Source organism: Mauremys reevesii, linkage group 10 (assembly GCF_016161935.1).
Source record: "Mauremys reevesii isolate NIE-2019 linkage group 10, ASM1616193v1, whole genome shotgun sequence".
Lineage (NCBI taxonomy): Eukaryota > Metazoa > Chordata > Testudines > Geoemydidae > Mauremys > Mauremys reevesii.
In genome coordinates, this window is record NC_052632.1 from 47,573,111 (window position 1) to 47,588,726 (window position 15,616).

The following is a 15,616-nucleotide window of genomic DNA, read 5'->3' on the forward strand; positions in this document are numbered from 1 at the left end:
AACTGCTTGAGAGAGCTGCAGAAATGGGAATTACATCTGAACTTGTTCAGTTAACTTGTGTCCTTGCTGCTTCAAAATGGGATGGTCCAAGTTGGCCCACCACATTCTAAGGGCTTGGGCTTAAGTACAAAAACAGTCTCCTATAAAAAAAAAAAAGACAGACAGACCATCTAGGAGGGCAGGCATCAAGACAGACACTTCTCATATCTAGAGATCAGCCTAGCATAGGGCCCACTTTCTATACCCTACCTAAAGTGACCCAGCTTAATAGAAGAAGTTGGATGGTTATTTCAGGATCACTTCCTATCATGTAACTAATACTGAAAGTTCTATAGCCATGACCATGCTTGATTGTGTTGTCCTTAGAACCAGCATTAGTCTTGTTTATTCTTCCTCTTTGCATACACAGGCCAAAATACTCTTCACAGCATCTCAGAGAAAGAGGTTTATCTTGCCTTACCTTTCAGTTCCTTTGATGCATCTCCTGCCTCTTGTAAGACTATGTGATCCTGCAATAAAATCAGAACTGTTTTAGGGCTTCATAGGCCATAGGTCAACTACTACTCCACTGCAAGCTTTTCTTAAATCTTAGACCTAAAAGATCCTTTACACCAAGACCATGTGATTTCTGCAGTAAGAGCCAAATGCTGCAGCTTGCTCTCCATGAAGCTTCCTGCAATGGCACTGGGACAGCAACTGTAGCATCAAGTTCTTTAAGGAGACAGTGATCCCTGTGATGGGTTTGGTCACAGAGATCCCCTTGGGACTGTCACCTGATGTGCCGAGACCATCTCTGAGCCAGTTTTCTCTGCCAGTTTGGGCCTTCAGAACCCTGCCTTGTCGAGCCAGACACACAAGCCTGCTGCAACACAGATGCAGGGTCTGAACCACACCCCAAAGCTGCAGACTTAACTCAAAACATCTTAAGTGCTCCTGTCTCCAGCACCCAGACACCCAGTTCCCAATCCAAACCCCAAATTACCCTTTATACAGAGTAAAACGGATGTAACTCATAAATTGTCCACCCTCTATAACACTGATAGAGAGATAACGGAGGAGGAGAAGGACCTAGGAGTCCTGGTTGATCGTAGGATGACTATGAGTAGGCAATGTGATGTAGCCGTTAAAAAAGCTAATGCGGTCTTGGGATGCATTAGGCGAGGTATTTCTAGTAGAGATAAGGAGGTGCTAGTCCCGTTATATAAGGCATTGGTGAGACCTCATTTGGAGTATTGTGTGCAGTTTTGGTCTCCCATGTTTAAGAAGGATGAATTCAAACTGGAACGGGTACAAAGAAGGGCCACTAGAATGATCCGAGGAATGGAAAGCCTGTCGTATGAAAGGAGACTTGAGGAGCTCGGTTTGTTTTCCTTAACCAAAAGAAGGATAAGAGGAGATATGATTGCACTCTTTAAATATATCAGAGGGATAAATACCAGGGAAGGAGAGGAATTATTTCAGCTCAGTGCTAATGTGGACACGAGGACAAACGGATATAAATTGTCAGTCAGGAAATTTAGGCTTGAAATTAGACGAAGGTTTCTAACCATCAGAGGAGTGCAATTCTGGAACAGCCTACCGAGGGAAACAGTGGGGGTGAAGGACCTCCATGACTTTAAGATTAAGCTGGATAAGTTTATGGAGGGGATGGTATGATAGGATAACGGGCTTAGTCAATAGGTCAATAACGTGCCACACTGGTAAATTAGTTCAAAGGGTCAATGTTGGGATATTGTTAGCCTTTTCTAGAGGGTCTGGCTGGAGAGTCTTGCCCACATGCTCGGGGTTCAGCTGATCGCCATATTTGGGGTCGGGAAGGAATTTTCCTCCAGGGTAGATTGGCAGTGGCCCTGGAGGTTTTTCGCCTTCCTCCGAAGCATGGGGCAGGGGTCGCTTGCTGGTGGATTATCTGCTACTTGAAGTCTTTAAATCATGATTTGGAGCATTCAACAGCAGAGTCAAGGGAGAGAGAGAATTAGTTCAGGAGTGGGTGGATCGGCTTATGTGGCCTGCATCTTGCAGGAGGTCAGACTAGATGATCATAATGGTCCTTTCTGATCTTGAATTCTATGATTCTATATGCACAGCTGTTTGCTCCCCCAGGTATTTATTAACACAAAGTATAAAAAGTAGAAGTTAAGTCAGGGGTAGGCAACCTACGGCACAGGTGCCGAAGGCGGCACACGAGCTGATTTTCAGTGGCACTCACACTGCCTGGGTCCTGACCACTGGTCCGGGGGGCCCTGCATTTTAATTTAATTTTAAATGAAGCTTCTTAAACATTTTAAAAACCTTATTTACTTTACATACAACAATAGTTTAGTTATATATTATAGACTTAGAGAAAGAAACCTTCTAAAAACATTAAAATGTATTACTGGAACGCAAAACCTTAAATCAATGTGAATAAATGAAGACTCGGCACACCACTTCTGAAAGGTTGCCGACCCCTGAGTTAAGTGGTTTCAAGTAATAACTTCCTTTGTTCTGTCTGTTACCAAGCCAAATCAAATAAAACACACAAGTCTAAGCCTAATACATTAAGAAACTGAATACAGGTAAATCTCACCCTCTGAGATGTTCCAATAAGCTTCTTTCACAGACTGGGCTCCTTCCTAGTCTGGGCCCAATCCTTTTCAGACCAACATGGTAGTTTATAGCTTGGGTCCAGCAATCACTCACACCCCCGTAGTTACTGTCCTTTGTGCCAGTTTCTTTCAGGCATTTCTTTGGAATGGAGAGGCCATCTCTTGAGCCAGCTGAAGACAAAATGGAAAGGCCTCCGGGACCTTTTATATTCTCTCTTGTGGGTGGAAACTCCTTTGTTCTTCTGTGCAGAATCACAGCAACAAGATGGAGTTTGTAGCCACCTGGGCAAGTCACATGGCTATGAATGATTCAGCTTTTTGCAGGCCGACGCCATTGTTTACATGTTAGTTTGAACGTTCCCAGGAAAGCTCGGATGTGGATTGGCATCTCCCAAAGTCCATCGTCAGTTAAGTGTTTCCTGATAGGACTATTTTGAGTAATTGTCCATTCTCAAGAAGCTGACCAAATGCTTCACTGATGCTACTTAGAATCAAACACTGAGATACAAGTACATAGCCAATATTCATAACTTCAAATATAAAAATGATACACACAGACTGCATAATCATAACTAGCAAATTACAACCTTTCCTTAGACACCTTACTTGACCTCCTTTGCACAGCATTTAGTGCAACTGAAGGACCTTGGTTGCAACAATGATCACGGTCACAGTTCATGTTAATAACATCACACCCTCCTCCTGAATTTACTGCCAGAGACTTGGACACTGTCCATGGCATAGGCAGTACTTGTAAAATCCCTGTCTGGCTCTTGTCACACATTCTCCCAGTACCTTTAAAACTCTATGATGTAATTTACAGGTGTTCTAGCAAGGTTTGGGGTTCCTGGTCCCCAGGTGCCTGAAAACATGTTGTGGTGTAGTACTGTTAACAGAATGCAGATCACAATATCTGTTAAAGTGTAGGTGTCTTGGCATTTAGCCACCAATGCCATGAGGCGGTGTGCCTCAGTTTCCCCTTCCACACAGCAGCATAGGCCTGTTATGCTTTTGCTGCTGTGCCAAGCTTCCAGCCTGTTTACAGGTATAAGCTGAAAAGCAACATGCTTGTGGGACAGTCTTGTCACCATCCCTAGCATGTACAAAAGTTTTTCCCATAAATCAGGTATGTCACATCTTTAAAGGTTACCATTAGTATTAACTCCTTTGTCTTGACCCCTAGATGAAGTAGCAAAAGATTAATAGAGCCTGTCTGCCATAGATTTGCTGTTCACACAATTTAGCTTGTTCAGTGTCTATTGCATTTCCCAATTCCTGTGTGTACCATGGTAGAGGTTTAGACAGTTTCCTGTCTCTTTGGAGAAGGCTCCCAATTCAGGCATGGGTTTGAGGATTTGGCAAGGAAAGGGTGCACTGTGACCATGCCTGCCCCCCGCCCCTCCCTTGGGAATTTCTTTGGGTTGTACCCCATCCCCTTGTGAAGCTTCCAAAATGCAAAGTTTTTCTTCCCCCAGCCTTGAAGAGACAATGTTATCTTTTACAAGGGTAGCAGGAACAACATTCTTTAATGGAGTGCTTTGGATTCGTAAGATCCCCTCTTTGTTCCCAACAGGTGAGCTGGGTTGACTCTCCCCTCCAGGAGATCTGACCCCAGTCATCTCTCAAAACCTGATCCATAGGTGAGGGGTCTGGCATTTTAGATGCAGATCCTTCACCCTCCTCCTGGGGAAAAGCCTTCCTACAAAACTTGGGCAGACCCTCCTGTCCCCCCTCACCTTCCATCTTGACTTCCCTCTCTGGGCTCCCCTCTGAGGCCAACACTTCTGTGTCCTGCAAAAGGGAAAGTGACCCTGATCCATCTGTGGGCTCATAGCTACCAGCTATGACAGACCCTTCACTGGCCAGCAAAATCCCCCCCTTTCACTCAGGTTGGGCTTGCTTCCAGCTACAGAGTCCTTGGGGTCTGTTCCCACCACAGTGGTCATCAGGACCCAAACCTCCATCTCTGGGATACATGTCTCTGCACCCAGGGAAGGCCCTGTCCCCTGCTGACCTGCAACTTCCTAGCAGTCAGCAGCTGGGAACACCTCTGTCATAAACATACAGCTAAGGGTAGCATAAAAATCCCTCTTTACCCTGTAACTGGTTAATTCCTCTTTTACCCGTAAGGATTAAGAAGCTCAGGTAACCTAGCTGACACCTGATCAAAAGGACCAATGAGGGTACAAGATACTTTCAAATCGCAGGGAGGGGGTGGAAGAGGAGGAGACAGGCTTTGTCTGTCTGTTCTATGGGCTTTTGCCGGACACAGATCAAGGAAGCAAGCAATCCAGCTCCTATAAAGTTAGTAAGTATTTAGCAAGGAAATGCCTTAGGGCAGCGGTCCCCAACCTTTTTGCCACCAGGGACCGGTTTCGTAGAAAAAAAATTCCGCAGACCTGTGGGATGGTTTTGGGACGATTCAAGCACATTACAATAATAATAGAAATAAAAGTACAAAAATAAGTGTAATATATAATGAAATAATTATACAACTGATCATAATGCAGAATTAGTGGGAGCCCTGAGCTTGTTTTCCTGCAACTAGACGGTCCCATCTGGGGGTGATGGGAGACAGTGACACCCGAAGTGTGTTGCTTATGTCCAGTCTACTCCGTAATCTCGTTTTGGTTGCTGTCACTGCAGAAAACCCTGCTTCACAAAGATAGGATGTTGAAAATGGAAGTAAGCTTTTCAGTGCTTTTGTGGAAATCTCAGGATATTCCGCCTTGACTTTAATCCAGAACGTATGGAGATTTGAAGTCGTCTCAAACATACTTTTAAGGCCACCGTCATTTGTGATCTCAAGCAGTTGATCCTCTTCTAGCACGGATAAAGTCGATTCACCTGGCTTATTCCCAAATGGGTCACGGATCCATTCCTTCCCAGTTCGGGGGTCTTTTGTGGTTGGGAAGTAATGGTCAAACTCTTTTGAAAGCTGAGATAGGTGATCATGCACCAGCTGGGAAAAAGAAGGCCCTGGCTCAGTCTCTTTCAAAATCTCTGCTAATGTTTGAAACATGTCAAAAATCCCAATGTTCACTCGTCGCCCCCATAATTCTAGTTTGGCTTTGAATGCAGCCACTTTATCTGCCAACTTGAACACAGTTGCCGTTCTCCCCTGAAGTGACAGATTGAGTTCGTTGAGCAGGTTGAATATGTCACACAAGTAAGCAAGTTTTATGACCCATTCTGTGTCACTGAAATGTGCTGCCCGTGGTGACTGTTTTTCTAAAAGAAATCTCTGGAGCGGCTCTCGTAACTCAAAAACTCTGGCCAGTGATCTACCTTTAGAAAGCCATCTCACTTCTGTGTATAAGAGAAGACGTGTGTGCTCTGCGTCCATCTCCTCACAGAGCTGCGCGAACAGACGTGAGTTAAGGGCATGTACTTTAATGTGGTTGATAATTTTAATCACATCCTGCAAAACGTTGTTAAGTTCAGATGACATTTTTCGGCTAGCTAGTATTTCTCTATGGATGACACAGTGCGTAGACTCACATTCATAAGCGACCTCCTTGACCCGAGTAGTGAAACCAGAAAGCCGTCCAGTCATGGCAGCGGCTCCGTCCGTGCATATAGAGACACTAAATGACCAATTCAGTTTTCCTGACATGTAATCATTCAAAGACTTGAATAGTTCTGCAGCTGTGGTGTTGGTTGGCAACAAAAGTGCACATAACATATCCTCATGCACATCCTCCTGAAAAATATATCGCACAAAAACAAGCATTGTTGCCTTGTTGTCAACATCGGTAGACTCGTCAACCTGGATTGTGTACCACGGTGACTCATTCACCCTCTAACAATTGTGCCTCAATATCCTCTATTTCATCAATTCGTCTAGTTATGGTGCTAGCCGAAAGAGGAACACGTGCCACCTTTTGAACTACAGCCTCTCCTAAAAGTTCATGACAAATGTCCTTAGCAGCAGGCAGGATCAACTCTTCACCAATAGTGAAGGGCTTCTTAGCTTTAGCAATGACGTTAGCCACTAACAATGATGCTTTCAGTGCAGACACATTTGATTCTGTTCGTGTTCACTTTTTTTCTTTTGAAAAACTCCAAAGGCTTATCTTTTAATGCAGGGTGCTTGGTCTCCATGTGGCGAAGCAGTTTTGAAGGTTTCATGGCTTCGTTGGATAGCCGGTCGCCACATATTATACAAAGCGGGCGTGGAGAATGTGAGTCACCTGTTGCAATGAACCCGTAATTTAAGTAGGACTCTTGGTATTTTCTTTTAAATGCAGCTTTCTTTTTGTTGGCCGTCTTAGAGTCTTCTGCTGTCTCATCACTGGGTCTTTCCCCCTTTTCAAAGAAGCTTTGCAGTGACGTTTGTTTTTTACTCATTTTGGCCAGGGTTAGCTTGTGGGCTTACCAAAACTGTGCGGGAAAGAGGCACGGATGGAAGTGGTAAATAAAATAATGGGCGGGCCACGTGCGGACTAATATAAGTGTCGGATTCTGACTTAAAGCCTGCCGCCAGATGCAGCTTAATTTTCACTTGCCACTCACTGATAGGGTTCTGATATTAATAAATCAATCGCTTGTAGACTATGGTCTCTGTGCAGTGAAACCTCTGCTAATGTAATCTGTTTTTGCAGCCACTCCCCAGCGCTAGCATCATGGCCTCAGCTCCACCTCAGATCATCAGGCATTAGATTCTCATAAGGAGTGCAAAACTCCCTCCATCGCATGTGCAGTTTACAGTAGGGTTCGCGCTCCTATGAGAATCTAACATCTGACAGAAGGCGGAGCTCAGGCAGTAATGCGAGCGATGGGGAGCGGCTCTAAACACAGATGAAGCTTTGCTAGCTCACTCACCGCTCATGTCCTAGCTGCTCATGTCCTGCTGTGCACTCGGTTCGCGGCCCGGTTCCTAACAGGCACCGGTACCGGTCCGCGGCCCAGGGGTTGGGGACCCCTGCCTTAGGGTATGGCTACACTTGAGAGTTGCAGCACTGGTGGAGGCTTTCCAGCGCTGCAACTTAGTAACTGTCCACACCTGCAGGGCACATCCAGCGCTGCAACTCCCTGGCTGCACACCTGGGTCTGCCTGGGGTATAACGAGTGCAGCGCTGGTGATGCAGCGCTGCTCGTCAAGTGTGGCCACACACCAGCACTGTTGTTGACCTCCAGGGTATTAGGAGATATCCCAGAATGCTTTTAACTAAATTACTCTTTGTTTTGTTATGATGCCTCTCTTTGTTTTCTTGTGAACTCAGGGCTCCGGGAGCTGCTCATCTAAAAAACAAACACAGCTCTTGTTTGCTGTGATCAATCTGTGACTGTGAACAATCAATTGAGATAACCCACTACCTTGCTGTGAATGAAGCAGGCAGGGGGATGAGTGTTTGCTTGAGGAGAGAAACAGTGGGGGGAGGGGGAGAAAGGGAGTCCGTTGGAGCAGCTGCTTATCTGGTCTGCAGGCTATTTGCAGTTAAGAGTAAATGAGGGGGTCGAGGAAATTCAGATTTTGCAAGGCAGGGAGCTGAAGTGTCAGCTCCAAAAATCCACTCTCTCTCTCTCCTCCGCTCCCTGTCACACTTCACCCCACCCCCCTCTTTTGAAAAGCATGTTGCTGCCACTTGAACGCTGGGATAGCTGCCCATAATGCAACACTCCCAACAGTGCTGCAAATGTGGCCACACTGCAGCGCTGGTAGCTATGAGTGTGACCACACACCATACAGCTGTGTAGGGAAAGCGCTGAACACAGCTGTAACTCCCAGCACAGCACATCTGCAAGTGTAGCCATACCCTTAGTTTACTTTTATTTTGGCTTGTGCTTTCCTCTGTGTAAGAGGGAGGTTTATGCCTGGTTTTCTAACTTTAAGGTTTTGCCTAGAGGGGAGATCCTCTGTGTTCTTGAGTCTTTTGTTATTCTGTAAAGTACTTACCATCCTGATTTTACAGAGGTAATTTTTTACTTTTTCTTTAAAAGAAGAATTTTAATTAAGAACCTGATTGATTCTTCATTGTTTTAAGATCCAAGGGTTTGGGTCTGTGTTCACTGTACCAATTGGTGAGGATATATTCTCAAGCTTGCCCAGGAAAAGGGGTGTAGGGACTTAGGGCGATATTTGGGGAAGGGAGGGCTCCAAGTGGCCCTCCCTAAATGTTTGTTTAAAAATCACTTGGTGGTGGCAGCGTTACTTAATCCAAGGTATAAGAGAGGAAATTGTGCCTTGGGGAGTTTTTAACCTAAGATGGTAAAAATAAGCTTAGGGGTCTTTCATGCAGGTCCCCACATCTGTACCCTAGAGTTCAGGGTAGGGAAGGAACCCTGACAACCTCCCTGTTACAAGGTGGAACATCTCTCTCCCCTAAGGAGATGATTACAGGACAGGAGCTGGCTTTATCCAGCCCTTCCCACCCAGACCTGCCTTGAGCACCGGGGTGACAGGAACTGGTTATGACCATCCCAGAGCTGCATTCTCCACTGCTACAGAGGAATTAAAGAGACACTCTCCTGTTCCCCCAGCAGCATGTGTGATGTTAGCCTCCCCTCGGGGGCTTTCAGCACAAGATTCCTTCTTGATGCTAACAAACCCTGGGACAGATTCTGCCACAAAGAATTCATCTCCCAGTAGAAATGGTACAAATTTTTGTGCCACTGCTGCACCAGTCAGTTCAGCCTGCAAATCACCAGTTTCCATGTGTACCTTAGATAAAGGTGCAAGGACTTTGTAACCTTCTACCAATTCTAATTCTGCCATTTTCCCTGGTAACAAATCCTTTTCATGGATCAGGTACCTTCTGACCACAGACATTTCTGCACTAGTGTCTCTCCATCCTTGGAGCACTTTGCCATTAAGTTTAACAGCATGCATATGCTCACTGCTTGGTTGTGTAGAAGCAACCTTTACAAATCCTGTGTGGAAAGAGGCAGCAGCCTGGGATAACCCTGTGCTCTGAGAAGCAGCAGCTTCGTGCATTACCTGCTGCCTGTGCCCACTCAGCCAAGGACGTTTATTCCTCAGGTGCTCAGTGGACTTACTATGATAGCACCTTTTGGGCTCCTCTGCTTGTACAGGAGATTTGGGACGAGTAACGGGAATGGGGAGGTGAATGCCCAGCCTCCCTTTTCCCAGGGGTAAAACAGTGATTCTGCTTTCCACCAGTGCTGTAGCCCTCTGCCAGTGGTTTATGTTTAATTGCATCTTGTGACTGCTCATAAGAGTCTGCAAACCCAGCTAATTCCCACACTGCATCCACCTTTTTGGTCCCACAAATACTGTTTTACATCATCACTGCACATATTCAGGAACTGCTCCTGAGTAATTAAATCTCACATTTCTTCAAAACGGTAATGCCTTTTCCCCCTCACCCACTTGTCTAACAAATCTCTCATTTTATTTACATAAGCCACATTACTTAATCCAGATCCCCTCGTAAAACTCTGGAATTTAACCCTGTAGGTTTCCAAGTGTAATCTGAAACTATTTCAAAACCAGTTCCTTAAATTTTACCATAGTTTGAAGCATCAATAGGCATCTTATTGAATATGTCCAGAGCTCTGATTGCAAAATTGACTGGGCAAGTGGTCATTTTTGGATCTTCAGAAATCACATGGAGGGTGCATAGTCTCTCAAAAGGTGACAAAATATTCGGCAGTATCACTGGATTCATCATACTACCGACATAACCGCTCCCATTTATGGATTTTTGGGGAAGTGGAGCCAGCTGCTGAAGGGTTCTGTCTCTTCCACTCCATTACAGCCAGTTCATGCTTCTGGGTCTCAATTTGGGCCTGTATTTCTCGGGGTTTTTTTTTTTTTGTTTGTTTTTTTTAATAACTCCAGGGCAGCTCAATTTGAGCCTGTTTCTGGGACTCCATGGTTTCCCCAAGCCACAGCTGCTTCTTTGGGCCTCACTTCTGCCTGCCACATTTGAAACTCACAATCCTTTGCCTTTTCTTCCGCTTCCAATCTGGCCAGCTCTAGTTTTGTAGCTGCCTCCCTGGTAGTCATTTTCCTTCTTTCTTGTGCTTATATCCCTCACTCGAAATAAACAAAAAGATAACAAACCAGTAACCAGTTTGTCTGTTCTCCGGCCACCACACTTAAAATCGATACCAGTGTCTCACAGCAATCAGCTGTGCACAAATCCTGCTGACTACGCCACTGTGACAGGTTCGGTCACAGAGACCCCCTTGGGACTGTGCTGAGACTACCTCTGAGCCCATTTTCTCTGCCAGTTTGGGCCTTGTTGAGCCAGACATGCAAGCCTGCTGCAACACAGACCCAGGGTCTGAACCACACCCCCAAAGCTGCAGACTTAACTCAAAACAGCTTAAGAAGTGATCCTGTCTCCAGCATCCAGCTCCCAATGGGATCCAAACCCCAAATAAATCCATTTTACTCTGTATAAAGCGTATACAGGGTAAAAACTCATAAATTGTCCACCCTCTATAACACAGAGAGATATGCACAGCGGTTTGCTCCCCCAGGTATTAATTAACACAGTAAGTAATTAACAAAAGTGATTTTATTAAGTATAAAAAGTAGGATTTAAGTGGTTTCAAGTAATAATTTACTTAGTTCTGTCTGTTACCAAGCCAAATCAAAACAAAACACACAAGTCTAAGCCTAATATATTAAGAAACTGAATACAGTACTCGGAGATGTTCCAATAAGCTTCTTTCACAGACTGGGCTCCTTCCTAGTCTGGGCCCAATCCTTTTCAGACCAACATTGTAGTTTATGGCTTGGGTCCAACAATCACTCACATACCTGTGATTACTGTCCTTTGTGCCAGTTTCTTTCAGGCATCTCTTTGGAGTGGAGAGGCCATCTCTTGAGCCAGCTGAAGACAAAATGGAAAGGCTTCCAGGGCCTTTTATATCTTCTCTCTTTTGGGTGGAAACCCCTTTGTTCTTCTGTGCAGAATCACAGCAACAAGATGGAGTTTGTAGCCACCTGGGCAAGTCACATGTCCACGAATGATTCAGGTTTTTGCAGGCCGACGCCATTGTTTACATGTTAGTTTGAACGTTCCCAGGAAAGCTCAGATGTGGATTGGCATCTCCCAAAGTCCATAGGAGATGTCCCTAGCCTCTGTTCGTCAGAGGATGGAGATGGATGGCAGGAGAGAGATCACTTGATCATTGCCTGTTAGATTCACTCCCTCAGGGGCACCTGGCATTGGCCACTGTCGGTAGACAGATACTGGGCTAGATGGACCTTTGGTCTGACCCGGTACGGCCTTTCTTATGTTCTTATGTTCATTGTCAGTTAAGTGTTTCCTGATAGGACTATTCTGAGTAACTGCCCATTCTCAAGAAGCTGACCAAATGCTTCACTGATGCTACTTAGACTCAAAACATTGAGATACAATTACATGGCCAATATTCATAACTTCAAATATAAAAATGATACACACAGCATAATCGTAACTAGTGAATTACAACCTTTCCATAGACACCTTATTTGTCCTCCTTTGTACAAGATCTGGTACAACTGTAGTACCTCAGTTGCAACGATGACCTATACGGTCACAGTTCATGTTGATAACATCACAATCGACATGTGCTCTTCACATTATGCTGGCTGCCTGTACGTCGTACCAAGACAACTCACGGAAGCAAGATACAGCAATAGTCTATTAGATTCTTAAGACTTTCTACCCTTGGATCTATATCAATTCTAGACCATTATCTTGCAAGACTCTTTCTACAAGTACCCAATGGCACCAAAAAAATAGCAAGTGTTCAGACCCAGAACAGCACACTCTTCAGTGCTCCAGTGGGCATCTCAGCAATAAACACATGCTCAGTGAAGTATCCAGAGTAGTTTGGATTACTGTATCAGATGAGCCTAAGGATAGTTTTCACCCACCCTCACTGACCCATTTTCAGATTTAGGAATCAGCTGTGATGAGCAAGGATGGCTTCAAAGGATCTCCTCACACCAAGACCGCTGTAGTCAAATCAATACAATTCATTAGAATACCTAGTACATCAAATCATTACAGTTCTACTGTTTCTAGGATAGTTTTATCCCCAGCAGAAAGGGCTGGCATGAAAATGACATTAAAAGATTTTTTACCTTTAACCCCCTCTTTAAAGACAGCATCACATTACCCAACAGTGCAAATTCTCTCAAGCATTTCTCAATCGGTGAGTTGTGAGCTTAAAGTAGGTTGCAAGAGGGCACACATACTGGGCTGCATGCTCTGAGGGTGAGCAACTGACTAGAATTCTACCTAAAACCCGGAGAATGATTTCATCCCCCTCCTCTTGCTGCTCCCACTGCATCCCTGCTCCATCCAAAATTACAATGGTCCATGCCACCCTCCCCACATCCAGCGCTAAGTTCCAGGGCTGGGTGAAACTGCGTTTCTAGAGAGTGGAGCCAACTTCACAGAAGTGCTACCCCAGAGCCATCCAATGCAGAGGGTAGGAAGAGAAGCAAAACACGCCTCCTCTAAAGTAACACAAGACCCCTGAGCAAGCATACACCCAGCCCTCAAAATTCTCAGTTTCTTCCTATGACCCAAATCCCAGAATCCCTTGGAGTCAATACTGGCAAGACTGCATAAGAGGTTGCAACAAAGAATATCACTTCTGACTCCTGCCTCAAGTTTAGTTCTATGTTCTTAAATCAGATTCTAGTAACATTGGTCAATTAGAACTTTAGAAGCAATAAAGCTTCTACCATCAGTTTCCCTTCAGCAGAAATTTTAGTGAAGCACAGGTTCCATTAACACTACTGCTTAATAGAGAGTATGTTTCCAAGACTCTCCACTTGTCAAGAACTTTGCCAGTATGATGGCTGACTCACTCAGTGGTGCAGTTTCGACTTAAGGAAAGAGTTAACCAGCCAAGATGCAGGAGCCAATCTACTATGCAAGAAAATGGTACATAAGTAGCAAATATTTACATTCTTGTTTTCCCCAGAAGAATGTTTGCTCATAGCTATGACCTTGTGTCTAATGTGATTATGCAGCCAAGTAAATTGCCACATAGTAGTCCTATGACTGCCACAACTGTGCACCAGAATTAAGCTTCTGTACACAAAAATAGGTCTCTAACCATTGTTGTTGAGAACCTCAAAAATGAAAATATAAACTGATATTTTGACATGTGCTTGAATCTGCAGATACTGAAATAAGGGGGTGTTGGGACTAAAGCTTAATGGAGGATAAGGCTGACATTAAAATTAGCTATTTCATTGCTGATCATGTTAGCACAGAGGTAGGCAACCTATGGCATGCATGTCAAAGGCGGCAGATGAGCTGATTTTCAGTGGCACTCACACTGCCCGGGTCCGGTCGGGGGGGGGGGGGGGGGGGGGGACTGCATTTTAATTTAAATTTTAAATTAATTTTCTTAAAAATGTTAAAAACCTTGTTTACTTTACATACAAAAATAGTTTAGTTATATATTATAGACTTATAGAAAGAGACCGTCTAAAAACGTTAAAATGTACTACCAGCACGCGAAACCTTAAATTAGAGTGAATAAATGAAGACTCGGCACACTACTTCTGAAAGGTTGCTGACCCCTGTTTTAGCAGAAAGTCAAACTAATGTTGTTGTGTATACTGAGATGGGATGCAGAAGGCAGCTAGTTTATGTAAAGCCTTGTGAAGGTGAATAGTAAGGAATTCAGTACCTCCGAAATTTGAAGTCAGCACCCCCCATTTAAAAAAAAAAAAAAAAAGCAGCAAGGAGATCCATCTCTTTCCAACTCCAAAAGCCTGAAATGCCTCCTGGTTGTCAGAAGACAGCCTCCTACACCTTATCTGGGAGACAAGACGCACCAGTTCTCCTGTATCCAACTGTAAAAAGCTTTCTGCTTCCCCCTCATAGCTCCACAGTGCAACTGTATATTTTTACGTACAAAAATCTGCAACACACTGAGAACTGATGCAGCATAAATGAGTTTACTATCAAAAGTAACAAGGGATCCTTGACTAGAAGAGGGTTGTGGAAGCAGTGCTTACTAATGTTGGGTTTCCTGAGGCATAACGTAGGACTAACATGCCACATAATGTTAGGAACAAGGCTCCTACGTACTAACTCTACCAGATTATAGCAAGCCCTGTTAGCAATTTTTTCTAACCATTTTCACAGCCACAGCAGTACAAATACCTTGGGTTTGTTTGGGTGTGCTCGAACAGGGCTGGCCGGTACTGGAGACCCAAAGATATCACTTGTCTTCCCACCAGGCGGATTCATGCGTTGACGAGACTGGACAGGGCTAGGATCCTCAAAGATACCACTTCCTTTCCCCCCTGCAAGGTAACGAACAGTTACTTGGAAAAGGGTTTTAACTGTTTTCTATTCTTCCTTTATAACTTTCTTTAAAAAACGTTAACTAAGATGTGATTTAAAAAAGTCAAATATCCAAGTTTGAGGTTTTCGGTATCACTAACTGAATCTGTCCAGAAATCCTAGACTTTTGCTTACTACAATATCCTGAAAATATTTAAAAGACTTGTGTCACCAGGATTCAGAAAAAAAATCTTGGATTTATATCTGTTACAGCTGAAGTAGTTTCTTTGTGTATGTCACCATTTCAGCTGGAAAAGTCTCTGGAATGAATCCTCCAAGTCTCTCCCCGATCTGCCTCCTCCCCACCCCGACATTATATGGTGGCTACATTAGGAAAGATCTCCAATTCTCTACTAGGATTGGGCAACCTGGTGGTATCATACCTATGCTATAGCTTAGGCCAGAAAACTAAAGGCCTGAGTTCTGCCAATGCAGACACAGACTTAGAAATCATACAGTAGTTACTGTATAGTCTTGAGCACTTACATCTCAATGGCTACAAACAGGCAGGGCTAGAAAGTTGCCTATGGTTTTAGTAAAAGAAAAAAAATTTTAAACCAAGAACTTCTAGTAAAGTCCAATGTAGCAATCTAACTGTACATGCCATTCTAATTCATGCTTTGAAGTGAAATTACTGCACAGAATTGAACAAACAGTAAGTTTTCATCAGTGGTTTGTATAGTTAATAGCTGCCATATTGGACTAATGGTAACTATTTACCTAATGCCCCATATTTCACTGCTGGCAAGC

At 44.2% G+C, this 15,616-nt stretch overlaps 1 protein-coding gene across 2 annotated transcripts in view; it reads right to left on the reverse strand.

Moving 5' to 3' along the window:
• The window catches only part of JPT2 (Jupiter microtubule associated homolog 2), a 33,574-nt gene that overhangs the window by 4,094 nt on the left and 13,864 nt on the right, over positions 1-15,616 (reverse strand). For both annotated transcript variants that reach the window (XM_039492490.1, XM_039492491.1), the window contains exons 3-4: positions 14,684-14,826; positions 461-509 (exon numbers count right to left, since the gene is read on the reverse strand). In XM_039492490.1, coding sequence (XP_039348424.1) covers positions 461-509; positions 14,684-14,826 — 192 coding nt within the window. The remainder of the gene's footprint in view (positions 1-460; positions 510-14,683; positions 14,827-15,616) is intronic.